The sequence below is a fragment of the Brachyistius frenatus genome, unplaced genomic scaffold, assembly GCF_029030835.1.
Source record: "Brachyistius frenatus isolate BFR_SWC_R1_liver_20210118 unplaced genomic scaffold, ASM2903083v1 Contig_164, whole genome shotgun sequence".
Taxonomy (NCBI): Eukaryota; Metazoa; Chordata; class Actinopteri; family Embiotocidae; genus Brachyistius; species Brachyistius frenatus.
The window spans coordinates 39,534-65,988 of record NW_027210763.1 but is presented as its reverse complement, the minus strand read 5'-3'; the positions used below and the strand labels follow the sequence as shown (position 1 = coordinate 65,988).

Genomic DNA, 26,455 nt, shown 5'->3' with positions numbered 1-26,455 from the left:
GCAGCGACCCTAACAAAAGGTGACAAAATGCGACCGGACGACCGTTTTCAAAATCGTCATCGTAACAGTGACATCAGCGACAACCTCCGAGCACCAACCTACAGGCTGAAAACGTGTAAGAAGACCTACTGGGAATTTCCTCTGACAGAGTGACGGCTTTCTCCTTCATGTTTATGCTGTTTCTAACATTCCTAAAGCAAAAAAAAAAACTGGAAAAATGTAAGATGCCGTGAAGCCCAAACAAGTGTGTGAAAAGTCTGGTCGGTGTCTCGGCTGCAGAGAGGCGCAAGATAGAAGCAGAGAGGACAGAAGTTGTCACTCCGGTCTGTCACCCTCCTCCCCGACGCTCTGATCTACATGCCAACAGATGCACGCGCCAGTTTTGTCCCGTCAGTCATCAGAGTGGATAAATTATGAGTACAAACTCCCCCTGACAGGCTTCCACTACTCACTGCTGCTGCTGCTGCTGATGAGTGAACAAATGTTTGCCTTTTCTGCGGTGTGATTCACCCTGAGGTGGCATATTAGAAAGAAGAAGAAGCAGAGAGGTACGACAGAGCAGCTAGAGGAGGAGACATAAAAGCATCCCAGGTTTAGTGTGAAAGAGCAGGACGGCGGTGACACATCAACGAAGGGAAACACGTCAACCCGGAGGAGCATCCGACATCACCGAGACGAGGTGAGAGACTTAACTTGTGATGAAGGTAACGGAGCGTTATAACATCTGTCAACTGTCAGATGTGTGCTCAGTGAGAGCAACAGGAAAAGGATCTAAAACATCACTTTGAATTAAAACAGCAGCCATGAGGTGGATGAAATGTCAAAAATCTGAATTTCCCTGCAGTTACACAAAAACTAAATATTATTAAATAAATAATAAAGCAACCGTTTTGCAGACTGAAGCTCAAATGAATGCGTGCGCGCGCGCGCGCACACACACACACACACACACACACACACACACACACACACACACACACACACACACACACACACACACACACACACACACACACACTGGTGCTGATGACACAATCAAAGTGTTTTTACTGACAAGCTGCAGTGAAAGCCTGGCTGTGTTTAAGGTTTGGATTGGTCGCCATGGTAACAGTCAGCAGCATGTTCACCTCTCAAAAGAAAAAAAGGCAACGAGAGCCGGCGTGTGTTTTTCACGTACCGTCAGGAAGTTGTGTTCCCCCTCCGCCGCTTTGTCCTGCTGCAGCGCCTGAGCGGCGAAACGCGCCACGTGGTTGATGATCGGAGCGAAGTTGGTCGGGCCGTAGAAGCGAATGTGAGGCAGGCAGGCGGAGTAGGCCCGGGCGATGCCCTCCACTCCTGAAGACAAACGACGGACGGAGAGGAGGAAGGATTTAAAGAGGAGCTGGCGAAGGTGAAGGAAGGTTTATCGTGGAGGGTGTGATCAAGAAGTCGGGGGGGGGGAGGTATAACTGTCATGGTCTGGTTGGGAGTTTACATTCTGTTTGTTGGGACTTGTGGTCGGTCTCAGCTTTTGTTTGCTGAATCCTCGGTGTGTCTGTCTGTCATGTGTTCGGATCACAGTTCTTGATGAAACACCACCTGAGTTACTCTCGTTTTTGTGACCACTGTGTGCATTTGCGTTTTTTTTATACAATAGACTTGAGGAAAGAGAATCTTTGTTTCAAACTCTGGAAACAGAGACTCTTGAAACGCTTCAGAAAATCTACGGCGATGAAGCGACGTGTTTCTGAGTGACGTTCATGTTTCAAGAGGGGGCGGAGCTTCACCGTCTGAGACCGAAGAAGAAGGCGTGTCAGGTCAGGAGACACCAGCTGGGTTTTCTTTGACGTTGACGGAGGTTGTGTCACCGTGAATTCGTCCCCCAGAGTCAGACTGTTAACACCGAGTTCCACCGGGATCTTCTGAGGCGTCTGAGAGGAAAACATTCACTGCAAAACCACCTGAAATTTAGGCGTGATCGCACTTATGTTTTCAACATGTCAACACACCCACAACAACACTGTCGTCACTCCTCAACCTCTTCGTTATTTTGCTTGCTGTGACTTCCAGGAAACAGTTCAAGTGCTGGAAGCTGCACAAGAGGACAACTTTGGAGGCGATGCAGGCCAGATTTAAATCAGGTTTTTTTGGGTTATAGGTGCAGTCAATGAGACATTTCACCTTTGAAGCCCATGAAGAAACATTAATGTTTGTTATCAATTTGGACTTCTGTCATACAGGATTCATTTGCTGAATGATATTCTCTTCACTGACGTCACATTTTGATAAAAAAAATATTCACCTTCAAAGCATTTGTAAGCATTGTAAGCCATTTTAAAATGTTGCATATCAGTAGATGAGAACTTTCGGTTGTTAAATATGATGCTAACTTCTTGTATGGATCTTTTTGCATACGGCAAAAGGGTTTACGTATCAGTTAAAGCAGAACTTTGTGACTTGTTTGGCCTGAAACTTTTCTCTTTGCACTGGAAGCTGCATTGACTGAAAGGAGATACTGACCTCCCAGAGAAAAGTGCGTTTGTGGGGGTAGATGCTTTAATAACTGCGAGCTGTGCATCTATATTTCTGACCGAGCTCGCACAACTTCAGCAGTGTAAAACGTACTTATTCAACACAACCTCCCGCCTCTGTCGGACCAGAACACGCGTTACGCAACTTCACTCGGGGTCTCGCAGTTGCGCTCGCAGCTGTTCGGTTTGCATTTGTCAATAAACACAAATGCATCCTACACATTTGGAACAGATGCAAATGCTGCATATTGAAAGGAGCGCGCTTCATGTGTGGTTCATGAAAACAAAGATGATGACAATTTACAAATCTGTTCAAAATGGTGAAGATGAAAAAATGTTAGTCACCGTGGATATATAATAAGCAACTGGTTAAGTTATAAGTACGTACTTATTAACAATAAAAATAAAGTACAGCTGCTCTGTGCAGTTGAGACACGATCAGTCATCGAACGTAAACTCAGGGACCTTTTCTCTGCTCTGACTTGTTCGGTGTCCCGGTGTTGCTTTCGTGTTCACGCTGCTGATTTCAGACAGACGTCCGAAGTAACAAGTGTAGGTGAAGTGTTGAGGAGCGATTTACTCAGACTCAGCGCGGCGCTTCGGCACCTGCTGCTGTCACATGATCCGCAGACGGCACGCTGGCTGTCCTGCTTTCCTGTTCAAAGTGCTTTTCTGTTGTATTGATGTTTCAGCCGCGTCCCTGCAGCCTCATGTCTGAATGTTAATGTAGAAAATTGGACTATAATTTACCGACTAAATTATGTATCCGTCTTTAAATCTATACCTATAAACAAACTGTTTTAAATCGTCTCAAGGCACACAAAAAAAGAGGTTTGGTAACCCCTCTCTGTTCATGCAGCGTGCTGAAGGAGGATGAGGGTCCAAACCACAAAGAGCACCTGTAAACATTATAAACAAGAGACCACAAACTCAAAACAAATCAGTGTTTTAGTGAGAATGGAGAGCAGGTGAAGGTTCAGCTGGTTCGTGATGAGGATTTAACACATTAGCTTGAGTTTGTGCGCAACATGACAACATGACTTTTACAGCACATGTTCTGGTCAAATGTCTGTCACAACTAAATTTTGATGATCAAAACATACTTGTTTATGTTAAAAAGTAAGTCAATTTATCAACAACAGCTGTTTTTTGCTCCGCATGTTTTTGTAACCGCTGGTACGTGAAGATTTGTGATTTTCACCATTGGACCTGTGTTAAAATGGGGGATAGATGATGTGTTGTTATGGGTGAGGAAGACACGTTTTGTCATGGCGGAGAAGCCTGTTGCCATGGCGCCACAGTTAACGTGTTTTTTCAGCGAATGTTTTCCCCCCATTGTGCCTCAGAAGGTCCCGGTGGAACTCGGTGTTGACAGTCTGACTCTGGGGGACAAATTCACGGTGACACAACCTCCGCCAACATCAAAGAAAACCCAGCTGGTGTCTCCTGACCTGACGCGCTTTCTTCTTTGACAGTGAAGCTCCGCCCCCTCTTGAAACATGAACGTCACTCAGAAACACGTCGCCCGGCTCGTCGACTTTCTGAAGCGTTTCAAAGGTCTCTGTTGACCGCTTACAGAGTTCGAACCCAAAATCTGATGTTTCTCCAGTTTCAGGTCCGTGATGACCTCACTAATGTTCACGTACCAGCGGTCACATTAACGTGAGGAAACTCAGCTGCTGATGTTGATCAAGAGACGAATCTTGGACTATTTGCTCATGAAAGTCAAAGCTTCGTCCTGCTCCGTGTGCGTCGCCGTGCCGGTCTCTGTTTGTGCTGTTTGTGCTCACCTGAACAGAAAGGGTTGGTGGGGTCAAAGTTGATGGCAAACTCGTGCGACACCTGCAGAGACGAGCAACACAAACATTTCATTCAACGCTCGTCCTCCGCCGCACTGTAAAAATATTGTTAAGAAACAACAGCGTCCATTTCTCCCACACCTTCTCCCTCCCACCCTCTCTCCATCTCCATCTCTCTCTCTCTCTCTGTGTGTGTGTGTGTGTCGCTCTCTCTTCTTTGTCCTTTTCATCAGCTCACTGCCATGGCAACACAGATGGGTTGACAGTTGCGTAATCATCTGAATATGCATGTATAATGCTTACAGTTTTATCTTTGTGTGTGTGTGTGTGTGTGTGTGTGTGTGTGTGTGTGTGTGTGTGTGTGTGTGTGTGTGTGTGTGTGTGTGTAAAATGCAAGTAAATAATACAGGCCTGCTTTAAGTGTAAGTTTGCATATGAAACTACACCCTTTCTCTCTCACACATACATGTAGCACACGTGTTTTGCACGCACAAACACACACAACAACAACAACAACAACAACAACACACATACCTTCCAGTCTGGTGGGAGTTGGGCACCGAATCCCAGAGCAGGAAACATTTTGTCGCTGATGAGGAAACCATGACAACAGATTGGAGCGTTAGTCAAATCGCTTTCTTCTTTTTTTTCATACAAATTCAACAAGCTGCATTTAGACTGTTACCTTGTTCACATAGAAACACATTTATGGACAAGCCAGCAGAGAGCTGCTGGAGAAATGAGGCGTTTTTGTAACATGGCTTCAAGTAGGAAAAAAATAAAAAATAAAAAAACGCTTTCATTCTGAAAGGGCAGGAGGGACAGAAAAATTCTGATGTATTGACACCCAGTTATTTTTTTTTTAGAAGAAAAGGGAACCCGTCTGAGCATCATCGGTGGCATCAGTCAGTTCTTTGTCAGAAAGCATATTTTTAGCACATGAAGTGGGTAAAATAGACGGTCGAGCTGAAGCCGTGCGCGGCGGTGTTGGGGGTAGATGATGGGATTAAGACGGGTATTAGGGAACTTATAAACCAGTTTAGTTCTTTCTGCATTAGTCTGCATAGTGACTGTAGCGCTGCAGAACTCTGGCGCTGAAACATCCGAGCTGTCACTTTGAGTTTGTAGAGACTCTCCGTATGTGACTCCACCTCTTAGCCACCATGCAGATCATTTATCCTCAAGTTATGATTAAAAAGCAACAATACAACCAAAGAAGGCTGCTTTAATGAAGCACTGTTCCACCAGAGTGATGCGGACACCAATTATACAACAAGTTACCGACTAAAAACAAAAAAACATGACAACATGACTACACATGGGGTAATGACTAATAACTGGAAAACAATCAGTAGACTCTTATGTAAAGTATGAAACAGTTACTACTCCAGGAAGTAGGCAGAGCCTTTGCAACAACCTTAGCAACAGAGAGGATTTCTAGTCCGTTTTAATGCTCTCTAGAGATGGTTTCTCAAACTGAATAAATACAGCAAATAGAAACACGAAACTGCTCAGCTAGCTCGGAGCGACCAAAAAGGACCGAAAGAGATCCGACTTCACCAAATGGGTCACATTTAATAGACCAATAAGTAAAAACAACATTATATTGCATATTATTTAAAATTTAATTCCAATTCTATATTCTGGTTGAGAAGGCGGAGTGATGTTTCTCGTGATGAGCAGGGTGTGATGTCATGCTGACTTGTTCCAAATGTTCAGTAAGCCAATCAGATTTCTGGCTCGGAACTACTTGTTGTATTAATACTCACGTGTCGTAGTCCTGTATGATTTGTCCCACAGCTAGAATGGCGGCGAGGTACTCGTTGCTGCCCAGCGGGTTGATGTAGTGCAGGGACGACGGCTCTCGGGGGTTCCCGTTGGAGGCTGTGAAGTCGATGCCAACCTGAAAACACGGAGACGAGCTGGATTGGAGGTCATTGTAGAAACCTGGCGCGTTCTTGAGGTGCCACGTTCTACCAATAGAGACGTTTCCAATGGACTCATGATGCTGTAACCGTCGTGTGTTGAATAGCAGGTGTAAAGTATGTTGGAAACTGCTGGTTGAATTTCTTTGGAAATTAAACTAAAGATGTGACAGGAAGGGGAACTGAGCTTTATGTTTATCCTGTAGAAATCTAGAAGGATTCAAGCTGTGAGTTTTAATGTTATTTAGATCACCTGTGCTGTATATAATCCAGATGTGGGATGAGGAACTAGATGTTCTCTCTCACGCTGAAGGTTTGGCTTTAAGTTTGTCCTGGGGTGCAACAGATTCGACTGTTTTTACACAAACTAAGTTCTAGTTTTAGATGGTTGAACGTTGGAGGAGCCCCCTGCTGTGTGAAGCCGTCTCCACACAGGCGGCGGAGCGAGCAGCACATTAGTGGAGCAGCAGATGTGTCGACACAGGAGGCGTTCAGCCACAGTACTTAGTTGTAGGTAACCTGCGTTTTGGAAGCGCGCCAAGCCCGACACTCAGCCACTGCAGATGCAAGAGGAAAAAAACAAAAAAAACAAAGTTGTTGCCATGACAGCAGGCGATGCTTTAAATCTGGATGTTTGCTGCATGTTCAACCACAGACGATGAATACGATCAACACAGTTTCAAGGACGAGATGAACGGGGGTCTATGGAGGCTTTTTGGAGCCGACCTCTGGTGGCCCTCGGTGGTATTGCAGCTTAAGGCGCTTCTGCATCAGCCTCATTTTTCAGACCCGCTTTTATACGCAATCTGTGGTTCAGACAATTCAGAAAGAAACACCTTCAACACCCGGAAGTCACTGCAAACATAAGACGTGCGTGCCGGTGCAATGACGCCATCGACTCATCGCTCGGCGTGAAACACGTGATATTTTTAACAAACGAACTACGACAGTGGAGGATTCTTAACTTTTGATGGCTTTATACAACGTGAAGTAAAAGATGGAAAACTGGAGAGGCGAAGAAGCTTTGAAATAAGAATCTGAGCTGGAACATCTTAATAACTTGGATGAAGACAACTTTTTCAAGAGCCAACTGATGTTATTTAGTAGATTTGAAATAAATTTTCCGGCTCTACGATGCAGGTCGTTGATTTTATGTATCAAAATATTGCAGGTGCTTCGATAAATGGATGTAAACTTGATGTAAAAGGGTTTAAACATTTAAGAGGGGGAAGTGCATCTATCAGGTTTGTTTAGGATACACGCAGCGTGTTTTGGTGAGTGATACTGAATGTAAATGGGATTTTTATGGATAAGAAAATTTAATGATTGGACATGTGAAGATAAATAAATAAAAAAATTTAAAAAAAGGGCTCAGCTGTGTCTAAAAAAGACAGCATGAACCTGAGACCACATAGAGGTATATTTTTAACACAGATGACCGCAGGGTGACACAACGCCACACACATACAGTAAGTATGAACACACGCACAGCCCAATACAATATAAGATTAACAGTGACAAGCTTCTCCTCGGGCGGTGAATAGCGGTTTGTACAGAGACAAGAGCCCGACCCAGGATCCCCCCCCCATCCACCCTTCCTATCAGCTTAAAGATAGTCCAAACCATCTCCTTCTTTCTGTCTCTCCTCCTCGCTTTGTTTGGCGCCACGAGGGGCGTTATCAAACAAACAATGTTCCGATTCAGTAAGCGAGAAAACGGAGAGCGGAGGGAAATTGGGAAAATGAGGTGACAAATGGGAGGAAAGAGAGAGAGAGGACACGCAGATGACAGAATCAGGGTGCTGCCGAGGTTCGAGTACAATGTGTGGGCACGTGAGTTGGTCCTGGAACAACATACTACTTTAGTACTTATGTAAAACTTTCATGTTTAGATCCACACAATGAAAATCAGGGAGGCATCTGGTCTGTCTCATGTTCACTCTGCAGCAGGACGACGAGCCCAAACATGCAGCCGGAGTCAGAGAGAAAATATCTTGAGCCACAGGAAGAACGAGGAGTCGTGCAACAGATGGCCTGATCCCAGAAGAAGACGCTCAATCCGCCGGAGAACTGCGGCAAGTTCTCCGAGATGCTCGACGACCTTCCTGCCAAATACTCTGATCGACTGTTTAGCGAGAGAACGGCTGCTGTTTTAATGAACGCAGCAACAAACCATTAGTTTCGTCATTAATTCATCTGTTGATTATTTTCTCCAATGAAATAGTGTGAATAAAAACGCTGACTTTCACTTTTTCATTTCTGCGTTTTCTCCGACGTTTTTTAGCGAACTGAGCTCAGCTTTGAGCGACTCATTTCAGCTCAGCACTCACACTAAGTTTTTCTTCAGGAAATGCATTTTCCAATTTGATCATATGTTTGGCCTTTGAAATGCCCCAAAGCCAAAGATGCAGTCAAAAATGTCTTGTTTTGTCCTGATCAACAGTCCAAAACCCAGGAAATATTCAGGATGTTGTCGAGCAGAAGCAGAAAATATTCACATTTAAGAAGCTTTTTTCATAAAAAAAAAAACACTCAAAAATTCTAAATAGATTATCAAAATAGTTGCAGATTATTTTCTGTCAATCAGATAATCAATTAATCACCTGACGCTCTATTTTGATTCAATTTGGGTTTACTGCACATTGTATGAGGTTTATTTTTCGAATAAAAACCATTCATGGTAATATTTTTGAAGGCATTCTCACTTTATTTTTACTGCAGCGGCTCAAAGTTTTTCGCAGCACTGCATGTGTGAAAAGACACATATATATATATAGCGCACTTATCTTGGATCAGGCTGTCAGTGGAAGAAATTATTTACCCTGTAAACAAAGTTAATTTCTGGAAGTTATGAGACGTTTTATCAGCATTTAAAAAAAACCAGACGGAACACAAAGATCCAACGAAAGGACATGATGCCGGGATGCTACTTTTTTTTGTTAACAACAACATCACAGATAGGAGTCAGTGTCGTGCATAAGAGTAGAATTGCCAAGTGTCCCTGAACGCCTCATTCACACTAAAACGCGGTTCAAACCAACAGCTCGTTCTGCTCTTGGCCCTCAACTCTTCCACGGCCACTGACGTTGTTGTGTGAGTACTTTGATGTTTTATGACGAGTTATTTACCCGAGAAGTTCATGATAAGTATGATTTTTATAGTTATGCCTGCAAAAAGAGAAAATAAATATCTAGTGTATCAGTGATGTTTATTCTGTTCCTCTGGTATTTGTTTATTTTGTCTTAGTGTGAAGCCGAGAATATATAGACGCAATCTGACATTTCTTGGCACCGGATCAACCTCCAACCATTACGGCGTTTTCTTCCTCCGGTGGCAGACGTTATCAGTCTGATGGTGGGGAATTCGATGACAGTGGGAGATGACACCGTTCCCTTCCCGACTTATTCCTCGCCTCGAGCTATTAGTAATTGCAAAACCCACACGTGGACTGAACGCAACATGACAAACGCACAAATACACAGCGATTGAGAAAGAACCGGAGGGAGGACGGAGCATCGTCTCATTAATGTACGTCACTGAGCGACGACACGAAACGTCTGTGACCGCATTAAACAGATGGATTCCGCCGCGGCCAAGTTACCGTGAAACAGGCGACGCGCTGACAGTCGCACGGGAGCCGTGCCCCGTCGAGTGTTTTCACCGTGTCCTCGTGCCAGGACCTTCTCCGACTCATCCGCCGTTAACCAGCCAGGGAGATGGATGGAGGTGTTGCAGCCCGTGTGAACATCTTCTGGGGGTCATTCTGTCTCAATCTGAGCTGCTACAGACACCGTCACCCTCCATATTTGTGCATACTTTATTTTATGCTAAGAGCTTCTGCATGTTTCAAAGTAGTGTCAAATATTTAACGATGATAAGTCAAATAGTATGAAATAACTGTACAATAATGGTTATGTTAATGTTGTCTTTAATGATGTATCATACATTGTTCCAGGCTTTTTTTGTGTGTATTTATGAGTATGTTTGATCATATTTTAGTGAGATGCCTCCATTTTCATCTGATACACTCCTGTTAAATTTCTGTTGATTCTCTTTGCTAACAAAAAAAGCTCGAAAATATGAAAAAAAAAAAAAAAATGATATCCATGTTTGTTAGTCGGCTGTTAGTCGGGTATTTCCAGACCCAAATTCACTGTGTGAATATCTTGGTCTGGCAACGCTCTCCGTTAAATCCTAATATGGGCGTAAAGGTCGGGTTGACTTTGAAATGATTCTATCAGCCTTTAACCAATCAGCGTTGACTGCCATGAGTTTTTGTTGTGCGTCGAGATCATTGACTGTATATCAAAGTGGACGCAACTTCCGGGTGTGAAAAGTGAAGCCCGTGCTGAAAATGCAATACCACCGAGGGCCACTAGAGGCTCCAAAAAGATGGCGACGGCCCAAATACCGAACTTAATATTGTATGTCAGCGTTTGCGTACATGTTGCCTGATTTGAAAACTACTTATAATGCAGAAAAAGATGCTTTTAGTAAATTAGAAACTGTTCCCTTTTTTAATTTTTTTTATATTGAACGGGTATTTATAATCATAAATTTTTCAGTGAAGTTTATTGTTTTCACACACTGATGTCAGTGTGGACAATTAAATGCAAAACCTCTGAGGAATCATTATAAAAAATGTTATAAAACTACAAATGAAATATTTGTTATTTTTTATTGGTTAAAAATCGTTTAAAGTTTTTTGAAAAGCGGCAGGGAGCCCGGCTTGTCGCCTCGATACACCGTTTATAGGCTGTTTTGTGCAACTTCTTGTTTCTCTGAATCTCCATAAACCGAAGTGGAGATGTCAGAATTAGCACGACTCATCGATTAATAGGAAACAGCAGTTTGGAACAAACAGGAACTATCCTTCGATCACAGAGCGAGTGAAAGAGCTGCAGACCTTCTATATTACACGTTTATTTCCTCCGAACGCTGACAGGTTTGACTGCTTCGGTGGATGCGAGGCCGACCACCGCGGTCATCTCGTACCTCGAGAAGTTTGACATGTTCACTGCAGCTTCTCTGTTCTCTCTCCATCCCAACCGGTTGTCTGCGGCTCTGAATGATATCGCACCTAAGATACGGATAACGGCATAACTGGGCGGAGATAAGTGATTCACAAACAGCCCCGTCAAGATGAAGCCGGCTGTCTCTTTGTGTTGGAGTGTGTAACGGAGAAAAACGTTGCTCTCTCCTCCAGCTCGCCACAGCCCCGAGGAGAGACTTTCCCTTCCTGCAGATTAGGATTAGAGCTGCACTAAGTCTGATTGAACACCGTGCAACTGCTCTTTCTGCATGTGTGTGTGTGTGTGTGTGTGTGTGTGTGTGTGTGTGTGTGTGTGTGTGTGTGTGTGTGTGTGTGTGTGTGTGTGTGTGTGTGTGTGTGTGTGAAATTCGAGTGTAAAAGTGTTGTTGTTTGAGCGGAGAAGATGTCATCAGTGATTGAGTGTCTGCGCGGGATTATGCACATCTAAATCAGTCGGTGTGCATAAGGAGGGAAGGTGAACGTGTGTGTGTGTCTGTGCATGTGTTTGTGTGTGTTTGTGTGTGTGTGTGTGTGTGTACATGTCGGGGAGTTTGCATGTAAACCGATTGTAGTGTGTTAAGTGTGAAAGCAGGAGAGAGAGAGAGAGTGTGAAGAGGATATTGTATGTTTGTATGGAAATGAGCTTGGAAGCAGGAGAAAATGGAAGAATCTGTGTTATGAGACTATTAGGTGTGTGTGTGTGTGTGTGTGTGTGTGTGTGTGTGTGTGTGTGTGTGTGTGTGTGTGTGTGTGTGTGTGTGTGTGTGTGTGTGTGTGTGTGTGTGTGTGTGTGTGTGTGTGTGTGTGTGTGTGTGTGTGTGTGTGTGCGCGTCAGTGAAAAAGCTGCAGGTCTGTGACAAAAGGCGAAAGATTAGGAGGGAGCGGCGGCGGATTTAAGAGTTTCCATTCTGCCTTAAATGAGCTCGTTTCATCAGCAACCGAACACACACACACACACACACACACACACACACACACACACACACACACACACACACACACACACACACACACACACACACACACACACACACACACACACACACACACACACACACACACACACACACACACACACACACACACACAGAGGCGTTCCCACCGCACTGAAAATGCAACTCATTACAAACAAGCAACTCCCCGAGAGACAACACGAGTACGAACATTTCCACGAGTCCGACGGTCAATAACTAAAAAATGGTGATATTTCTATTTGAACACGCAGGATGGATGTTTCTGATTTCCACCCGCTGAGAGCCGTCCGCCCTTTTTGCCGAAGCTCTCGGCTGTAAAACTTCAAACGAGTTCGAGCTCCTGGTTCTGGTTCGAACGGGTCAGTCCAGAGCATCGAGCAGAGGAATCACCTGCTCCTCAAACTCATCCCATAAACATCAGGATTATCACATTTTCAGACTTTGAGATTGTTAGTCTGTTTCATCGGTGCATCTTGTGGCTGCAAACCAAGTTTTCCGTTCTCGCACGGTACATAACCTTTACAGTAACCGTGGTAACAATTTCTGAAACAACAGATGAGTGAATTTAATCAATGTCGACAAAAGCAGCTTCTCATTTCTAGCCGATGACCTTTCAAATAAGCTCTGCTAAAATGTACTTTTAATTTGAAACAGATACAGGAAGTGTTTGTATTAACGTATAATGCGGTAACTTTAGCAGGGCAAACGGCAGCGGATCAAAAAGAGGCATTGTGAATTAATTTATACACCTTAAATATCAATACGACAACTTCGAACACTGCATTTTCTTTTTTTCCGGCCCATGTTGGGTTGACACTTGGCTGCAGCTAGCTAATTGTAGCTTATTGTAAATGTTAGCTCAAGTTTTGAATAAACAAATAAGACTGAGGCTAAAGCTACATGTGCTCGGCAAAAAGGCCTGTCACTTATAACTGTCACTAATAAAATGAGTTAATTAAAATAAAAATAAAACATAAAAAGTATATAAAAATCAGAGAAATGTGCATTATAACAATCTGCTTTAATTCTCTCTTTTCACTCTCGTACATATTTTTCACCCTCACTAGTCCATCTCGTTGCAAACATTGTCATCGTCGGCACAAAGCGTCACCATGGCAACAACAACAACTACTTACTTTGCTTTAAAGCCTCATTTCCAACAATAGGACAAGATGAAAATCACAGGCTGACAATGGAGGTTGTAATTCTGTGTGTGTGTGTGTGTGTGTGTGTGTGTGTGTGTGTGTGTGTGTGTGTGTGTGTGTGGTGTGTGTGTGTGTGTGTGTGTGTGTGTCTGTGTGTGTGTGTGTGTGTGTGTGTGTGTGTGCGTGCGTGCGTGTGTGTGTGTGTGTGTGTGTGTGTGTGTGTGTGTGTGTGTGTGTGTGTGTGTGTGTGTGTGTGTGTGTGTGTGTGTGTGTGTGTGTGTGTGTGTGTGTGTGTGTGTGTGTGTGTGTGTGTGTGCGTGTGTGTGTGGTGTGTGTCTGTGTGTGTGTGTGTGTGTGTGTGTGTGTGTGTGTGTGTGTGTGTGTGTGTGTGTGTGTGTGTGTGTGTGTGTGTGTGTGTGTGTGTGTGTGTGTGTGTGTGTGTGTGTGTGTGTGTGTGTGTGTGTGTGTGTGTGTGTGTGTGTGTGTGTGTGTGTGTGTGTGTGTGTGTGTGTGTGTGTGTGTGTGTGTGTGTGTGTGTGTGTGTGTGTGTGTGTGTGTGTGTGTGTGTGTGTGTGTGTGTGTGTGTGTGTGTGTGTGTGTGTGTGTGTGTGTGTGTGTGTGTGTGTGTGTGTGTGTGTGTGCGCTCCTTTACTGTGCCCTGAATTTCACAGAGGATGTAGCAGCTCACTGGCCCAGAGGACGAGCACAACACATCCTCCGACGCCGGCAGAAGTGAAGCCGCCTCCTGTACAACAGCAGCTCTGTTGTACTTGACCAAGACCTTGAGCCAGAAAAATAGCGCTCACGATCATAACGTCACTCTGTACAAGAACAAGAGACGCAGCGATGCGAGCGGCACTTAGAAAAGGACACTTCTCGATGATTCCTTTGCTTGGATTGACAGAAAATTCCTCACAGTTGAATAATCAGTATAAGAAATGTACACTGGTGTTATGTTGGATAAATTAAGCAAGCGAGAAAAATGTTTTGACACTTTTACGGTTCATGTTTAGACCTGCTTGATCATCAACTGGAATTACCGCCTCGCGTTTGTCTGCCTGCGCCAATCGGTCAAGTTTAAATTTACCTTTTAAGACAAAAATCTAATTCAAATCAGGTTTATCATCTGGACCGACTGAACGTTTGTGCCCAAATTGAAGAAATTCCTTCAAGGCGTTCCTGAGATATATCGTATTAACAAGCATGAGACGGACAGACGGACAGACGGACATACGGACAGACCGCCCGTCGTGGAGGCATGAAAAGAAATGGAAATCCTGGAAAATATACAATATGGGACCATGAATGGAAATGGCACAAAATCAAGCATGTAAGAAAGTACATTATCTGTACGCCGCTACATCTGGGGTCTCGTTCTGGCTCACAAAGCTGGGAAATTGTTGCAGAGATAGAGGAGAGAAAAAAAAAAAAAACCCACTGTGGATGTTAAGTTTGGCCCAATGTGTGTGTGTGTGTGTGTGTGTGTGTGTGTGTGTGTGTGTGTGTGTGTGTGTGTGTGTGTGTTCTCTCGTTTCATGTGCGCTACGCCCAGGATAATAATAAACAACTCAATGGTTGGCTATTATAAAAGAGGATCTCTCTCTCTCTCTCTCTCTCTCTCTCTTACTCACTGAGTTACACAAAAAGGTGTGACATCATCAGGAACACACTAGAGTTTCTCCTAACAAGAGACTAAAATAGAGCGTGACGCTCTCCTCTCTCAGCCTCCCTCTGGTAAAATATCCATCTCCATCTCTTTCCTGTTTTTATCTACGTTAATGTCACGTTCATCTTCTATTTCACCATTTCAAAATGTCCTTTTCCGGGATTCACCTCTTCTACTTCAGAGAAAGTACCCACATTTCAGTTTTGTTTTTTTCCCCACACAACAGTCCTCTGTAGTCCACTCATCCTCTCTGTCTCAGAGCACTTCCTTCACATGTCCCCTCGCCCTTTTCCTTTCTGTATGCAAATGACTGTAATCCAGCTGTAACACCCCCTGCCCCCCCGGGGAGATGAAAAAAATAGAAAGAAATCAGAATGTTTTTCCATCTGTTTTTTCTTTTTTTTCCGAGAGGAAAACGTGTATCTCATTATCGCCTCGTTACAGAGGCAGAAAAAAACAACAACCTGGTACTCACTGTAAACATGAGCTGGCATCCTCCCAGTATGTAATCCAGGAAAGTGTAGTCCCTCGTAATCTAGAGACACAAGAGGCATAAAAGTAAAATAAAAAATAAAAGTAAGATAAGAATGGATTTTTTTCTAAATTACATTAATTTACTAGACATCTATCATTAAATCTGCTGCTATCTGATCCATTTCTTAAGACTGTAAACAACCCTGCATTAAACACTGCACAGTGTAAAAACAAATGAGTTAAACTAACAATTAGCCCATGGTTTTCTGATATAATGTGCCACCAATGGAGCACCACTTATCTTGTTTAAGCACAATTTCCACTCCAATTACAATGAATATTTACCACGGGCTTTACCGTCATTAGTCCAATCCCTGCCGGCAGCCAACAAATATAATTACTACAGTATATTAGCAATTTTGTTGGTGTGTTGTGCGTGTGTGTCTGTACAAAGGCTCGTTGGTGACGAAGAAAAAAAAAACCAGAATCAATTATGAAAGCTTGTCACGGCGCACACGGCTTTAATGTCACTCCAGTAGGCATCTGAAGACGGCGTGTTTCATCTTAATGTGTCCTCCGCGGGGCTCCGAGCGCTAATTAGTTATTCAAAAGGAGCCATGAAACCCCCAGTTAGAAGAGAGTCAGCTGATCGAAACCACAATTCACCTCTGAGTGTCGGGACGGGTCACTGAGACGTGGTCAGAAACTGAAGGATGCGTTTGATGTGTGAGATGAGTTATTATTGTTCCTCCAGCTTTCCAAGTTTTAATGGATGTAACTTTTATTGCATTGATATTTCAAACAGGAAATAGAAAATAATGACTTCTGAAGTAGATTAAACCGGCTTTAAGATATTCTTTTAGTATTAATCCTGAAATAAATCTAAATGCCACTTAGAGTGCTGAACTCGAAAGAATATCGCTCAGCTGTGTTGCTCTCTGCAGCTTTTAGCTGCTTTCAGCTCATTGTTTTGACTTTAGAGAAGGAACATTATACTGTCTGGTTAAGTTTAATGGTTCATATCATCCATCCATTCATCCATCCATCCATCCATGACATCATCTATCTATCCATCCATCCATCCATCCATCCTCACCTTACAGGCCTTGACGATGATGAATCCAGAGTTTTTGTAGTTCTTCTTCTTCTTCTGTTTCTTGGGGTTGATGCAGTCGAACTCCACCTGAAGCGTCAGGAAGGAAAAGTGGGCGGAAACGACGGAAAGGAAATTTGAAAGGTATCAGCATCAGCAGCCGAGAAACAACAGAGAAGAATCAGGGGGAAAGTCGACGTGACGACTCAGAGACTCGGATCTGCATGTTTCCACGGTAACTTCAGCTTCACTGTCATACTTGGAGATTGTATTGTGAGCTAACTGATGGTGTTCTGTAGCACAGCGTTAGAAACCCAACAATACGGAGACGAATTTAACGTGATGACGGGAAAAAATGACGAGCGGGACTGTTTAAGACTGTAAGTCACACAGACACACTTCAGATTCCAGCGTGTTTGATCAAAAGACACTTTTGAGAGACACACACACACACACACACACACACACACACACACACACACACACACACACACACACACACACACACACACACACACACACACACACACACACACACACACACACTGCACAGGCACATGCTTTAAGTCATCCGTTGATTCATGACAGGTAGCTCTAAATGCTCGTCGTGTTACTAGGGCTCAGCTAAAGGCTGTTTTACATCTCAAAAGCACCTCTCATTTTCTCATCCTTCTTTTTATATTTTTTTACACACTCTGCCGTCGTGCCTCTGTCTTTAATTGCTTGTTACCCCCCCCCCCACCCCCATATCATTACCACACATGAAGAGACTCGGTGGGAGAACAAGTCATTGAGGCTGCTTCAGTACACGCACACACACACACACACACACACACACACACACACACACACACACACACACACACACACACACACACACACACACACACACACACACACACACACACACACACACACACGGCTGCTAATGAATGAACCGTGTTCTGATCGCTGCATCTTCACATCTTTTAGCAGAGCAGAAGCCCGAAAGTGAAAAGAATAAATCTCAATAGTATTAGAAAAATGCTAATGTAAACTGCCAGATTATTCCGGCTTCATTGTTGACGACGCGACTGAAAGCATTTAAAGTCCAAATCAGGCCGTGAAGAGGCAGAGGGGTGGTCGATATAAGGTATTTCGTGCGACATCACACACGTGCTGTTGAGATGTTTTTTTTAAGTTTCAAAACCAAACGTGGCCGCTGTACCTGAACGTTTGACATTTCACCTGCCGATAAGAATTAAAGAAACAGAAGACATGAGATGTTCAAGAGCTTCCACACGTGTAGAAAAACATCATCTACAGCGACGTCAAGTGTTTGTTTTGATTGTTTTGTTTTACCTCCACTGAGTTCTGGGCTTCGCTCATCTTGGAAACCGTGGTTTGAAACTCTCCGATGAAGTCGTGGCCTCCGTCGTTATCGTAGTCGTAGCAGAGGACCTGTCGCGGTGGAGAACGTTACATCATCGTGGCGTTTACCCACACTCACAATTTCAATCATTTTATTAGTTCCGTTTGTTTCACGCAGCATTTTTAAAAGACGATGAACGACAGCAAAAACATAATAAAACGAAACAAAAACAACCAAAAAGAAGCTGCATTCAGTCAGAAAGAAACCGTGACGACCGACCTTGATGTTTCTGTCCACGTCCCCGTTGCAGAGAGAAATGAGCGGCACGGTGAAAGACTTCCACGACGGATCCAAAGTGTTCTTTATGACCTGCGGACGCAGAAACACGCACACGTTACCGTGAAACGACACAGCAGCAGGTGTGGAGGAGGACGCAGCTGCAGTGGAAGTACTTGTTTCAGAGTGCTTCACCTGGTTCAGCTGACGACGGTGAAGAGTGCTGACTCACCTCTGTCCTGTGCACCAGCATCCACTTCCCGTCCTCTCCCTGTTTGTGAAACTCCAGGTACGGGTCCGACTTACCGAAGAAGTCCTGCGGGGAGGACGGACAACGAAGATGTTTTTATAGCTTCTTCTCTCCTGAATAACACGTGTGGAACCATCTGACCCCCTGGTGCATTAAATGATACTGTTCTCCTGTACTTCCTGTTGTGTGTGTGTGTGTGTGTGTGTGTGTGTGTGTGTGTGTGTGTGTGTGTGTGTGTGTGTGTGTGTGTGTGTGTGTGTGTGTGTGTGTCCATCCAGGATGAATTCAATTCAGACAAAACTTGATTTAAGCAGAAAAACGACTCTTTCCTGAGTTTCACTCCCAACATGTTCATGATTTGAACAATGAGTTGTTTTTAATTGTACTGCTTTTATCTTGAATGTACGTTGCGTTTTTCTCGATGCACCTCGATTTACCAAATAAACATCATATCTCTGTGTTCCAAACTCCTTTAGAGAAGAGAGCAGAAGTCAACGCAATCAAACAATCAAATCAAATACTATTATATTCCACTTTTCATTCATTCTTATGTATTTAAATGTCTATTTTTGTGCAGATGGTTTTCTACTCACTATTTACTCTACGTTGGATGTGAGTGTATGTGTGCAGAACAAAGGTTTGTATTTTTGAAGTGATCTATCTGCTGATCACTCGGAGGGAGACTTTCCCGTTTCGCTCATTCAAACTATGACAGCCTAGTTGAGTGACGTGTGAGAAAAACATTTACTGTAAATGTGTCTGTGTGGGCGTCGTTTGTGTGCCCTAAAGTAGTACGCATTAAAAACAGTCAGGAGTGTGTGTGTGTGTGTGTGTGTGTGTGTGTGTGTGTGTGTGTGTGTGTGTGTGTGTGTGTGTGTGTGTGTGTGTGTGTGTGTGTGTGTGTGTGTGTGCCTACCTTCTTATCCAGTTTACGCCCACTCAGGGTCAAAGTGATGATCCTGTTGTCAGACAGCTCCTGTGCTGTTATCTGAAACACCGGCAGAGCACAACATGAGCTGCAGCAGAGAAACACTGATAAATATTAACGTGCACATAAAACACCCGTTATCAATGATTATGTGTGTGTGTGTGTGTGTGTGTGTGTGTGTGTGTGTGTGTGTGTGTGTGTGTGTGTGTGTAAAAGCACAGCTAGAAAGACGGTTTAAGAAATACAGGAAGCACCTTCAACTGAAAAACACTGACTAAGCGACGCATCATACATCTCAGACACATTACGTAGAGTATATCGTTTGAATTATAATTTGCACAAATTTGAAAACACACAAGATTTTACAAAGATAAAAAACAACAACCAGTGGGCTTATTTGAAGCCTCAAACTTAGATAATATTAAAAAGTTCACAGTTGTAGAAAAGTTTCGATTGCAGAAATATTATTTCCTACATAAAAATAATGTAAACAAATGACAACAAAAATGTATATGACAACCACAGCAAAACCGTGCAGGTAAACCTGTAATGAATGTAATTTACCGTTGAGGATTTTAACAGTTTTACAAAACAGCTGCTGTCAGCTCTGATTCTTACCGTGATGGATCCTTTGCCGGCCGGCTTCCCATTGGCTAAGACCAGCGGCCTGTGAAGTTTCTTGTTGGACACGATCTGGTGGACAAATTAAAGGAATAGGACACGAATCTTAGTAGTTGCTGTAATCCTGTTTAATACAGACTCTACTTTGAAGAAGAAGAAGAGATCATACCACTCCGAGAGTACAGATGAACTCTCCCAGGAAGTCGTGTTCGTAGAGCTGTGTGGCACACTTGTCCTCGTCGAACATGGCGAAGCGAAGCTTCTGGATCTCCTCGAAGTGGTAGTCCACCTGAAACTTCACCCCGAACACTGGGTTCAAGTTGTTCACGGCTGTTTCAGTGCGTCCCAGCTAGAAGACGAGAAACAAAATTATGATATATTAGCTAAACATCCAACGAAAAAATTTCCAACGAGTTTTCACTCACTAGTTGCTGGTTTGTAAAGTCCAGTCACTTGTTTAGGCTGCCAGCTGTGATGCAGCTCACAAACAAACAAACAAACTAACTAACTAATGAAAAAAACAAAAACACACCGAAAACATAACTGACTCAACAGAGGTTATCGGCACGAAGGACCACGTTCACTTGAAGATAAAAGGAATGTAATCTGATGCCGACCAGGATTCATCCTCTAGGCCGCCATTCAACGCTTCTTGAGATATTTCAGTTGGGACCAAAGTGTTTTAGAGACCTGGTCTCTGGAGCCACGCCGCCAGGCGGGCTAAAAATATCACTAACTGTGCCTGTGTGCCGCTGGTGCCGGGCGGGTAAAGTACAGCAGGTCTATCTGAGCCTTTCATCTGAAAACAGCAGCTTCCCAAACAGTAAATGTCCCCTAAAACCAAAGCAAAGCCCTAAAAAAAGGCCAAAAGGCTCAGTCAAAGATGTCTAACAATTCTTTTTCCATTTCATTGGCCCCGACACTCATTTGTTTCCATGTTTTACGATATGCTGTGCACTCGTGGCCCCCAACAACAACAAAAACCATCCCAGACAGCACACAGACAGACCAGAGCGAGTGGGAGTCTCCGAGAGTCACGTCGTTTGCTCTGACTCCTCTGAACCAGGTGCTCGGATGACTAACGCTCACGCCGACCGTGCTACTTTCTCTCCAGCGTGACTCACACCAGTTGTGTTTATCCACCGTTACACGAGGTCAGCGCACGTTTGGCCCGTCACCACGAAAAGAGTGAATGTAAAAAGCATTTTTGAACGGTCGCTACGCTCTCGTAATGGAGACGAAACGTCAACGCTGCCGGACCGAATCGCATCCGTTCTTCTGCTCATTCACAGACACCAAAACAAACATTTTACGTTGTGTGTTTTCATATTTTATTGCAGCATTTGGTGATGTAGAAGTTGGAAATAAGTGTAATTAAGCCAATCGGAACCAGATCACACAGACAATAAGTCCAACGACAGCCAGTGCAGAGTTAGCACCATTGTTGATGACCCCCAAACATACTATTGGCCTCTTTTTAGCCAAAATCATTAAGACTGCTGATCGTAGATTAGATCAGCCGGAGGGTCGCACACTTTAAACTCTAGCCAGAGCCTCCCCGCTTATCCCACATAGCACCAGTCCATGGGTAATCACTGTAGCTCTATGGATGGCCATGTCACTCGTCCACCATGTTGGTCGAGACCAAAATATCTCAACATTTACTGGCTGGATAGTGTGGAAATTTGGTGAAGGCCATGTTTTCACAGGATGCATGAATTTGCAAATGTTTTCATGCTAACACGCTAAATTAAGATGGTTTATATGGTCCTAATGATGCTACCATTAGCATCGTCACTGTTAGCATGTTGGTATTAACATTAGCTATCTCCCTGCTACTGGCTAATAAAATGCACCAAGTGGCAACCCACTACAACGCCACCTGTTGTTTGGACTTTGTGAACAGCCGTTTTTTTAGCTTTTTTTTTTTTTTTTAACCAAAGTGACCATATTTGGAAGAAGCTGGGGAGACAGTTGATGTTTTTTGAATGGGAGTCTATTGGAGCAAGAGGTGGTGTTTTTTGGAGCTTGCCCCCCTGTTGGCCCTCAGTGGTATTGCACTTTAAGACAGTTATGCATTGTCTTTTTTTTTTAGTCTTTGAGTCCATTTTTTCCAATTTGTAAGGTTTTATCCCCTCTATCTTTTAATTGAGGCACTTGTGGAAGATTTAGCAACACACTCCAGAGCTTTAATGTCTGCAGGATCATTTTGAAGCTTTTTTTAATTCAAAAACCTCCAGTTCATGACCCCCTTCAGTGAACAATAGCTCTGCCACAGTTCTGCTATTCAGCTGTTCTCCTCGCAATTACACCTTTTTGTGCATTCTCTTTATTTTTGTCAGTTTGACAGCTCCTCTGTTTTCACTGAGTCAGAGGAGGAAATATATATCACCAAGGCAGCTGATGAGCATCACTGTTTGGCATGATTACGTCTCTAAATATTGTTCGTGAGGTATTATTTGTACCGATAGAAGGCATCTGTCAAATGTATCGTTTGCACGCTATTATGAATGCTTTTATCCAAAATATATTTCCTTTGTCGGACTGCAGACGCTGTTATCGGTAAAGACCTGAGAGGAGAGAGGTTACAGAGAAAGGGTTTTAACTTCGACCCGCTATCAGCGCTTACAGCATTTATCCATCCACCTGATGCCCGGGAACAGAGCAGAGGAGAATGGCTGCACTCCCGTGGCTTAAAAATGGATATTACTGAGACGGCAGCCCGGCAGACTGAAGTGCACATCTCATATTTGTGTCACTGTGGATTTCAACCTGGCTGACCGGACTACGGGAATGAATCAGACCCTTCAGGCACTCCATCCTTTTTTTTTTTTTTTTTATCTGTTCATGTTTACTATCAGAAAAATAAGACTAAGAAAATATCAAAACAAAACACTTTCAGACGGAAGAATTATTCTCTGTTGTAAAAACGATGCTGTGATACTGAATGCAACAATAAAAAAAAAAACCTTCATGACAACGTTAGTTACGTCGCTTAATCAACATCAGCTCCTGAGTGAACGTTCGTGATTTCAACCACGGACCTGAAACTGGAGCAGAGAAACATCAGATTTTGGGGTCAAACTCCAGAAATCGTCAACAGAGACTCTTGAAACGCTTCAGAAAGTCGACGGCGATGAAGCGACGAGCCGGGCGACGTGTTTCTGAGTGACGTTCACGTTTCAAGAGGGGGCGGAGCTTCACCGTCCGAGACCAAAAAAGGTTCGTCAGGTCAGGAGACACCAGGTGGGTTTCCTTTGACGTTGGCGGAGGTCGTGTCACCGTGAATTCGTCCCCCAGAGTCAAACTGTCAACACCGAGTTCCACCGGGACCTTCGGATGTGTCTGACTGACAACATTCGCTGAAAACCACCTGAACTCTGGCGCCATGGCAACAGGCTTCCCCAGCACGACAACACGCCCGCTCGCAGCACGTCGAAAACAGGCAAGTCATGACACAATCATAGGCGCACACCTCTTTACTCACTGGATTTGGCTCCCTGCGACTCCGTGGTGAAATCACAAATAATGACGTAGCTGATGGCACAAGAACGAGCGTAACTCAGGCGCTGATGTTGATGAAGTGACGTAACTTGGAATACCGACTCACTAACGTCATAGCTTCCTTCTGCTCGGTGCTCTTCAGTGTGCTGCTGTTTCGCATTGTTTTGATCGCACCTTGTGCTGCATTTTGAGGGCAATACGGATATGAATATTTGTTCATTTAATAAAACAACATATTAACCATTTTCTTTTTAACATAAACTAACAATCTTGAGTTGACAAACCTACAGTAGTTTGGTATTTGTCACTTTTTATGCAAATATTTACACTGATCTAATTCCAATTGATTTATTTTTACAGATAAAAGTCGCCTTGGAAAGGTGACAAACACCGTGGAGGTTTCCATGAAGGACATTATATTCAACTAAACCATGAAGCAGAAATGTTTCTAAAGACGTGGTTTAATATCACAAAAATAGATCCGGCGAATGTTACGAGGTTGCACTTTAAATGTGTGATTTTAAACCCCGCTGATTTGAGCATCCCACTGCATGGGAGTCACACGGGCTTATATCTGCATGCATAACACGTGTTGAGATTAGTGTTAGGATTTGGAGTTTGGAGAAGGGGGAAGAGAATCTCAGGCTTTAGGAAACAGCCCCAGTAGTTTGGTGATTGGAGCCACGTCGCTGAGCTCAGATCCTCCAAGCCTCTCTGACATCCGGTTCGGCCGCGATCATACGTTCATACACTCATTCACTTTCTTTCACCTTCGTCTTGTTCTGTCGCTAGTTCACCTCCTCCTCCTCCTCCTCGTCTTCCCATCTTTCTTTGGCTAATTTTCACCCTCGAACCTCCGCTTCACCCTTTTTTTTCCCCCTCATCTCCCTTTTTTCTTGCACCTCCTCACTCTCACACCCTTACCCCCCCCCCCCCACCCCCCCTCCGGCCCCCCATTATCGGCCCCAGCTGCTTCTCACGCCTCGATCTCACACAACACACGAACATGGACCAAAACTGTGACGGGGAAGGCTGGCGACAGAAATGACAATCGGAGATGGAAATGGAAAAAGAGAGGATGGAGCGAGAGAACAAAGCTAACAGGAGAGGATCAGAGAACAAAAAAGTGAGAAAGCAGCGAGCGCGTCGAGCCGTGGACGACATCCGAGGAAAGGTTCGGGCCTCGTCTTCGCCTCCGCCGCCGCTCCCTCACTCCGGGAGCACTGAGGCTTTTGTTTCCCTTCCCGTTGCCATGGTAACTGTTGGCAATTTCACATCGGAGCCACATGCCCTGCTGACCGACAGCTAGCTACAACCCGAGGCATTCGCCTACACACACACACACACACACACACACACACACACACACACACACACACACACACACACACACACACACACACACACAAAGCCCCAGATTGTCCTGTTTTACCAGCTGTTTGTAACCGAGACGCCTTCGAGCGGCAGCCTACACTCGCCGAAACTTCATCGCCGTGTTCCACTTTTAGCATCTTTAAATTCCCTTTTTTTTTTTTTCCCTATTTTATACACCGTGAAAAAAAACATACATCACACATTCACATCATGGAGTGTTTCTGGAATTAAAGCGGAGGCAGAAGAAACCCCCCAAACTACGTGATTGGACTGACTGATGCCTCGGACACTGAATCATTTCAGTGTAAACAGTTTGGTTTTTAATTCTGATTGCCCTCATTGTTGTTGATTTTTTTTTGTGCTTGTATTTCAGCCTTAACAAAAGAGCCTCATTAATCTTTTTTTGTGCGGTCATCAAAAACACGAGAAAGGCGAACAGGTTAGAGCACACCCACCACCACGCGCCAACACCCGTACAAACCACGCACATGAATATGGAGTACGTGTTGCTGCGACAAGCACAGTGAAGGAAAGGTATCTTGTTTCTATCTGGTTTCTTCTTTGGAGAGTTTTAACCTGCATTTGTGGACGCAGCGATGAACTGTGTTCACAGACGATGGTTTTCAGAGTGTTCCTGAGCCCATGCAGTGATTTCCACTCCAGAATAGTGTGTTTTTAATGCAGTGCTGCCTGAAGGCCTGAAGATCACCACCATCCAATAATGGTTTCCAGCCTTGTTCCTTGTGTTCAGAGATTTCTCAAGATTCTCTGAATCTTTTAATGATATTATGAACCGTAGACGATGAAATCTAATCTAATCTAATCTAATCTAATCTAATCTAATCTAATCTAATCTAATCTAATCTAATCTAATCTAATCTAATCTAATTCTTTGCAATTTCACATCGAGGAACATTATTCTTGAATTATTGCACTATTTACCTACGCAGTCTTTTAAAACCTCTTCAAATGTACTGTCTGCTCACTAGTGATGGCTTCTTTCAGGATTTTTCATGTTTCAAATATTGTTTTCATACATTTCTGGCTGCTTTTGCATCCTTTTGCCCATTTAAAGGCTTTACATTATGATGCATCCTGACATTTTAAGGATATCAGTCAAAACAAGAGTACCTTTAGCCCAGTCTGCAGTAAAAATATAAATTGCCAAATTGCCTCCTTCTATTGGCCTCAGCATGTTATAGCTGCTGCCAGATGGTCACAACAACATGAATTTGGATCTGGCTCACAAACTATAGGCTTCTGCCTGCAGAGTAACATCGACCAAAAACAAAATCCTCTGGTCTTTTTCTTTTTTTTCTGGAAGAGCCCGGTGGACGCGACCTTGAAAGTGCTTCTAACACTTATTTAACACTTCCATCCTCCCCTCAGTCTTCTTTTTATTTCCTGTATCCCTTTTATCCTCCTCTCTCCACCTCCCTGGAGCTGAAACACAGCGCGGAGAGGCAACGCAAATGGGTTTGACTACTTCTGATGCAAAACACTCATAAATGAACTTTTTTCTGCACCATCTTCC

General features: G+C 43.8%; 1 protein-coding gene across 2 annotated transcripts in view; it reads right to left on the bottom strand.

Annotated features, from left to right (window-relative positions):
- cpne2 (copine II) overlaps nt 1–26,455 on the bottom strand; it is a 36,413-nt gene that overhangs the window by 6,000 nt on the left and 3,958 nt on the right. For both annotated transcript variants that reach the window (XM_069716898.1, XM_069716899.1), the window contains exons 3-14: nt 20,213–20,392; nt 20,041–20,115; nt 19,411–19,482; nt 18,477–18,560; nt 18,248–18,337; nt 17,959–18,057; nt 16,621–16,707; nt 15,526–15,585; nt 6,079–6,212; nt 4,844–4,898; nt 4,301–4,352; nt 1,178–1,335 (exon numbers count right to left, since the gene is read on the bottom strand). In XM_069716898.1, coding sequence (XP_069572999.1) covers nt 1,178–1,335; nt 4,301–4,352; nt 4,844–4,898; nt 6,079–6,212; nt 15,526–15,585; nt 16,621–16,707; nt 17,959–18,057; nt 18,248–18,337; nt 18,477–18,560; nt 19,411–19,482; nt 20,041–20,115; nt 20,213–20,392 — 1,146 coding nt within the window. The remainder of the gene's footprint in view (nt 1–1,177; nt 1,336–4,300; nt 4,353–4,843; nt 4,899–6,078; nt 6,213–15,525; nt 15,586–16,620; nt 16,708–17,958; nt 18,058–18,247; nt 18,338–18,476; nt 18,561–19,410; nt 19,483–20,040; nt 20,116–20,212; nt 20,393–26,455) is intronic.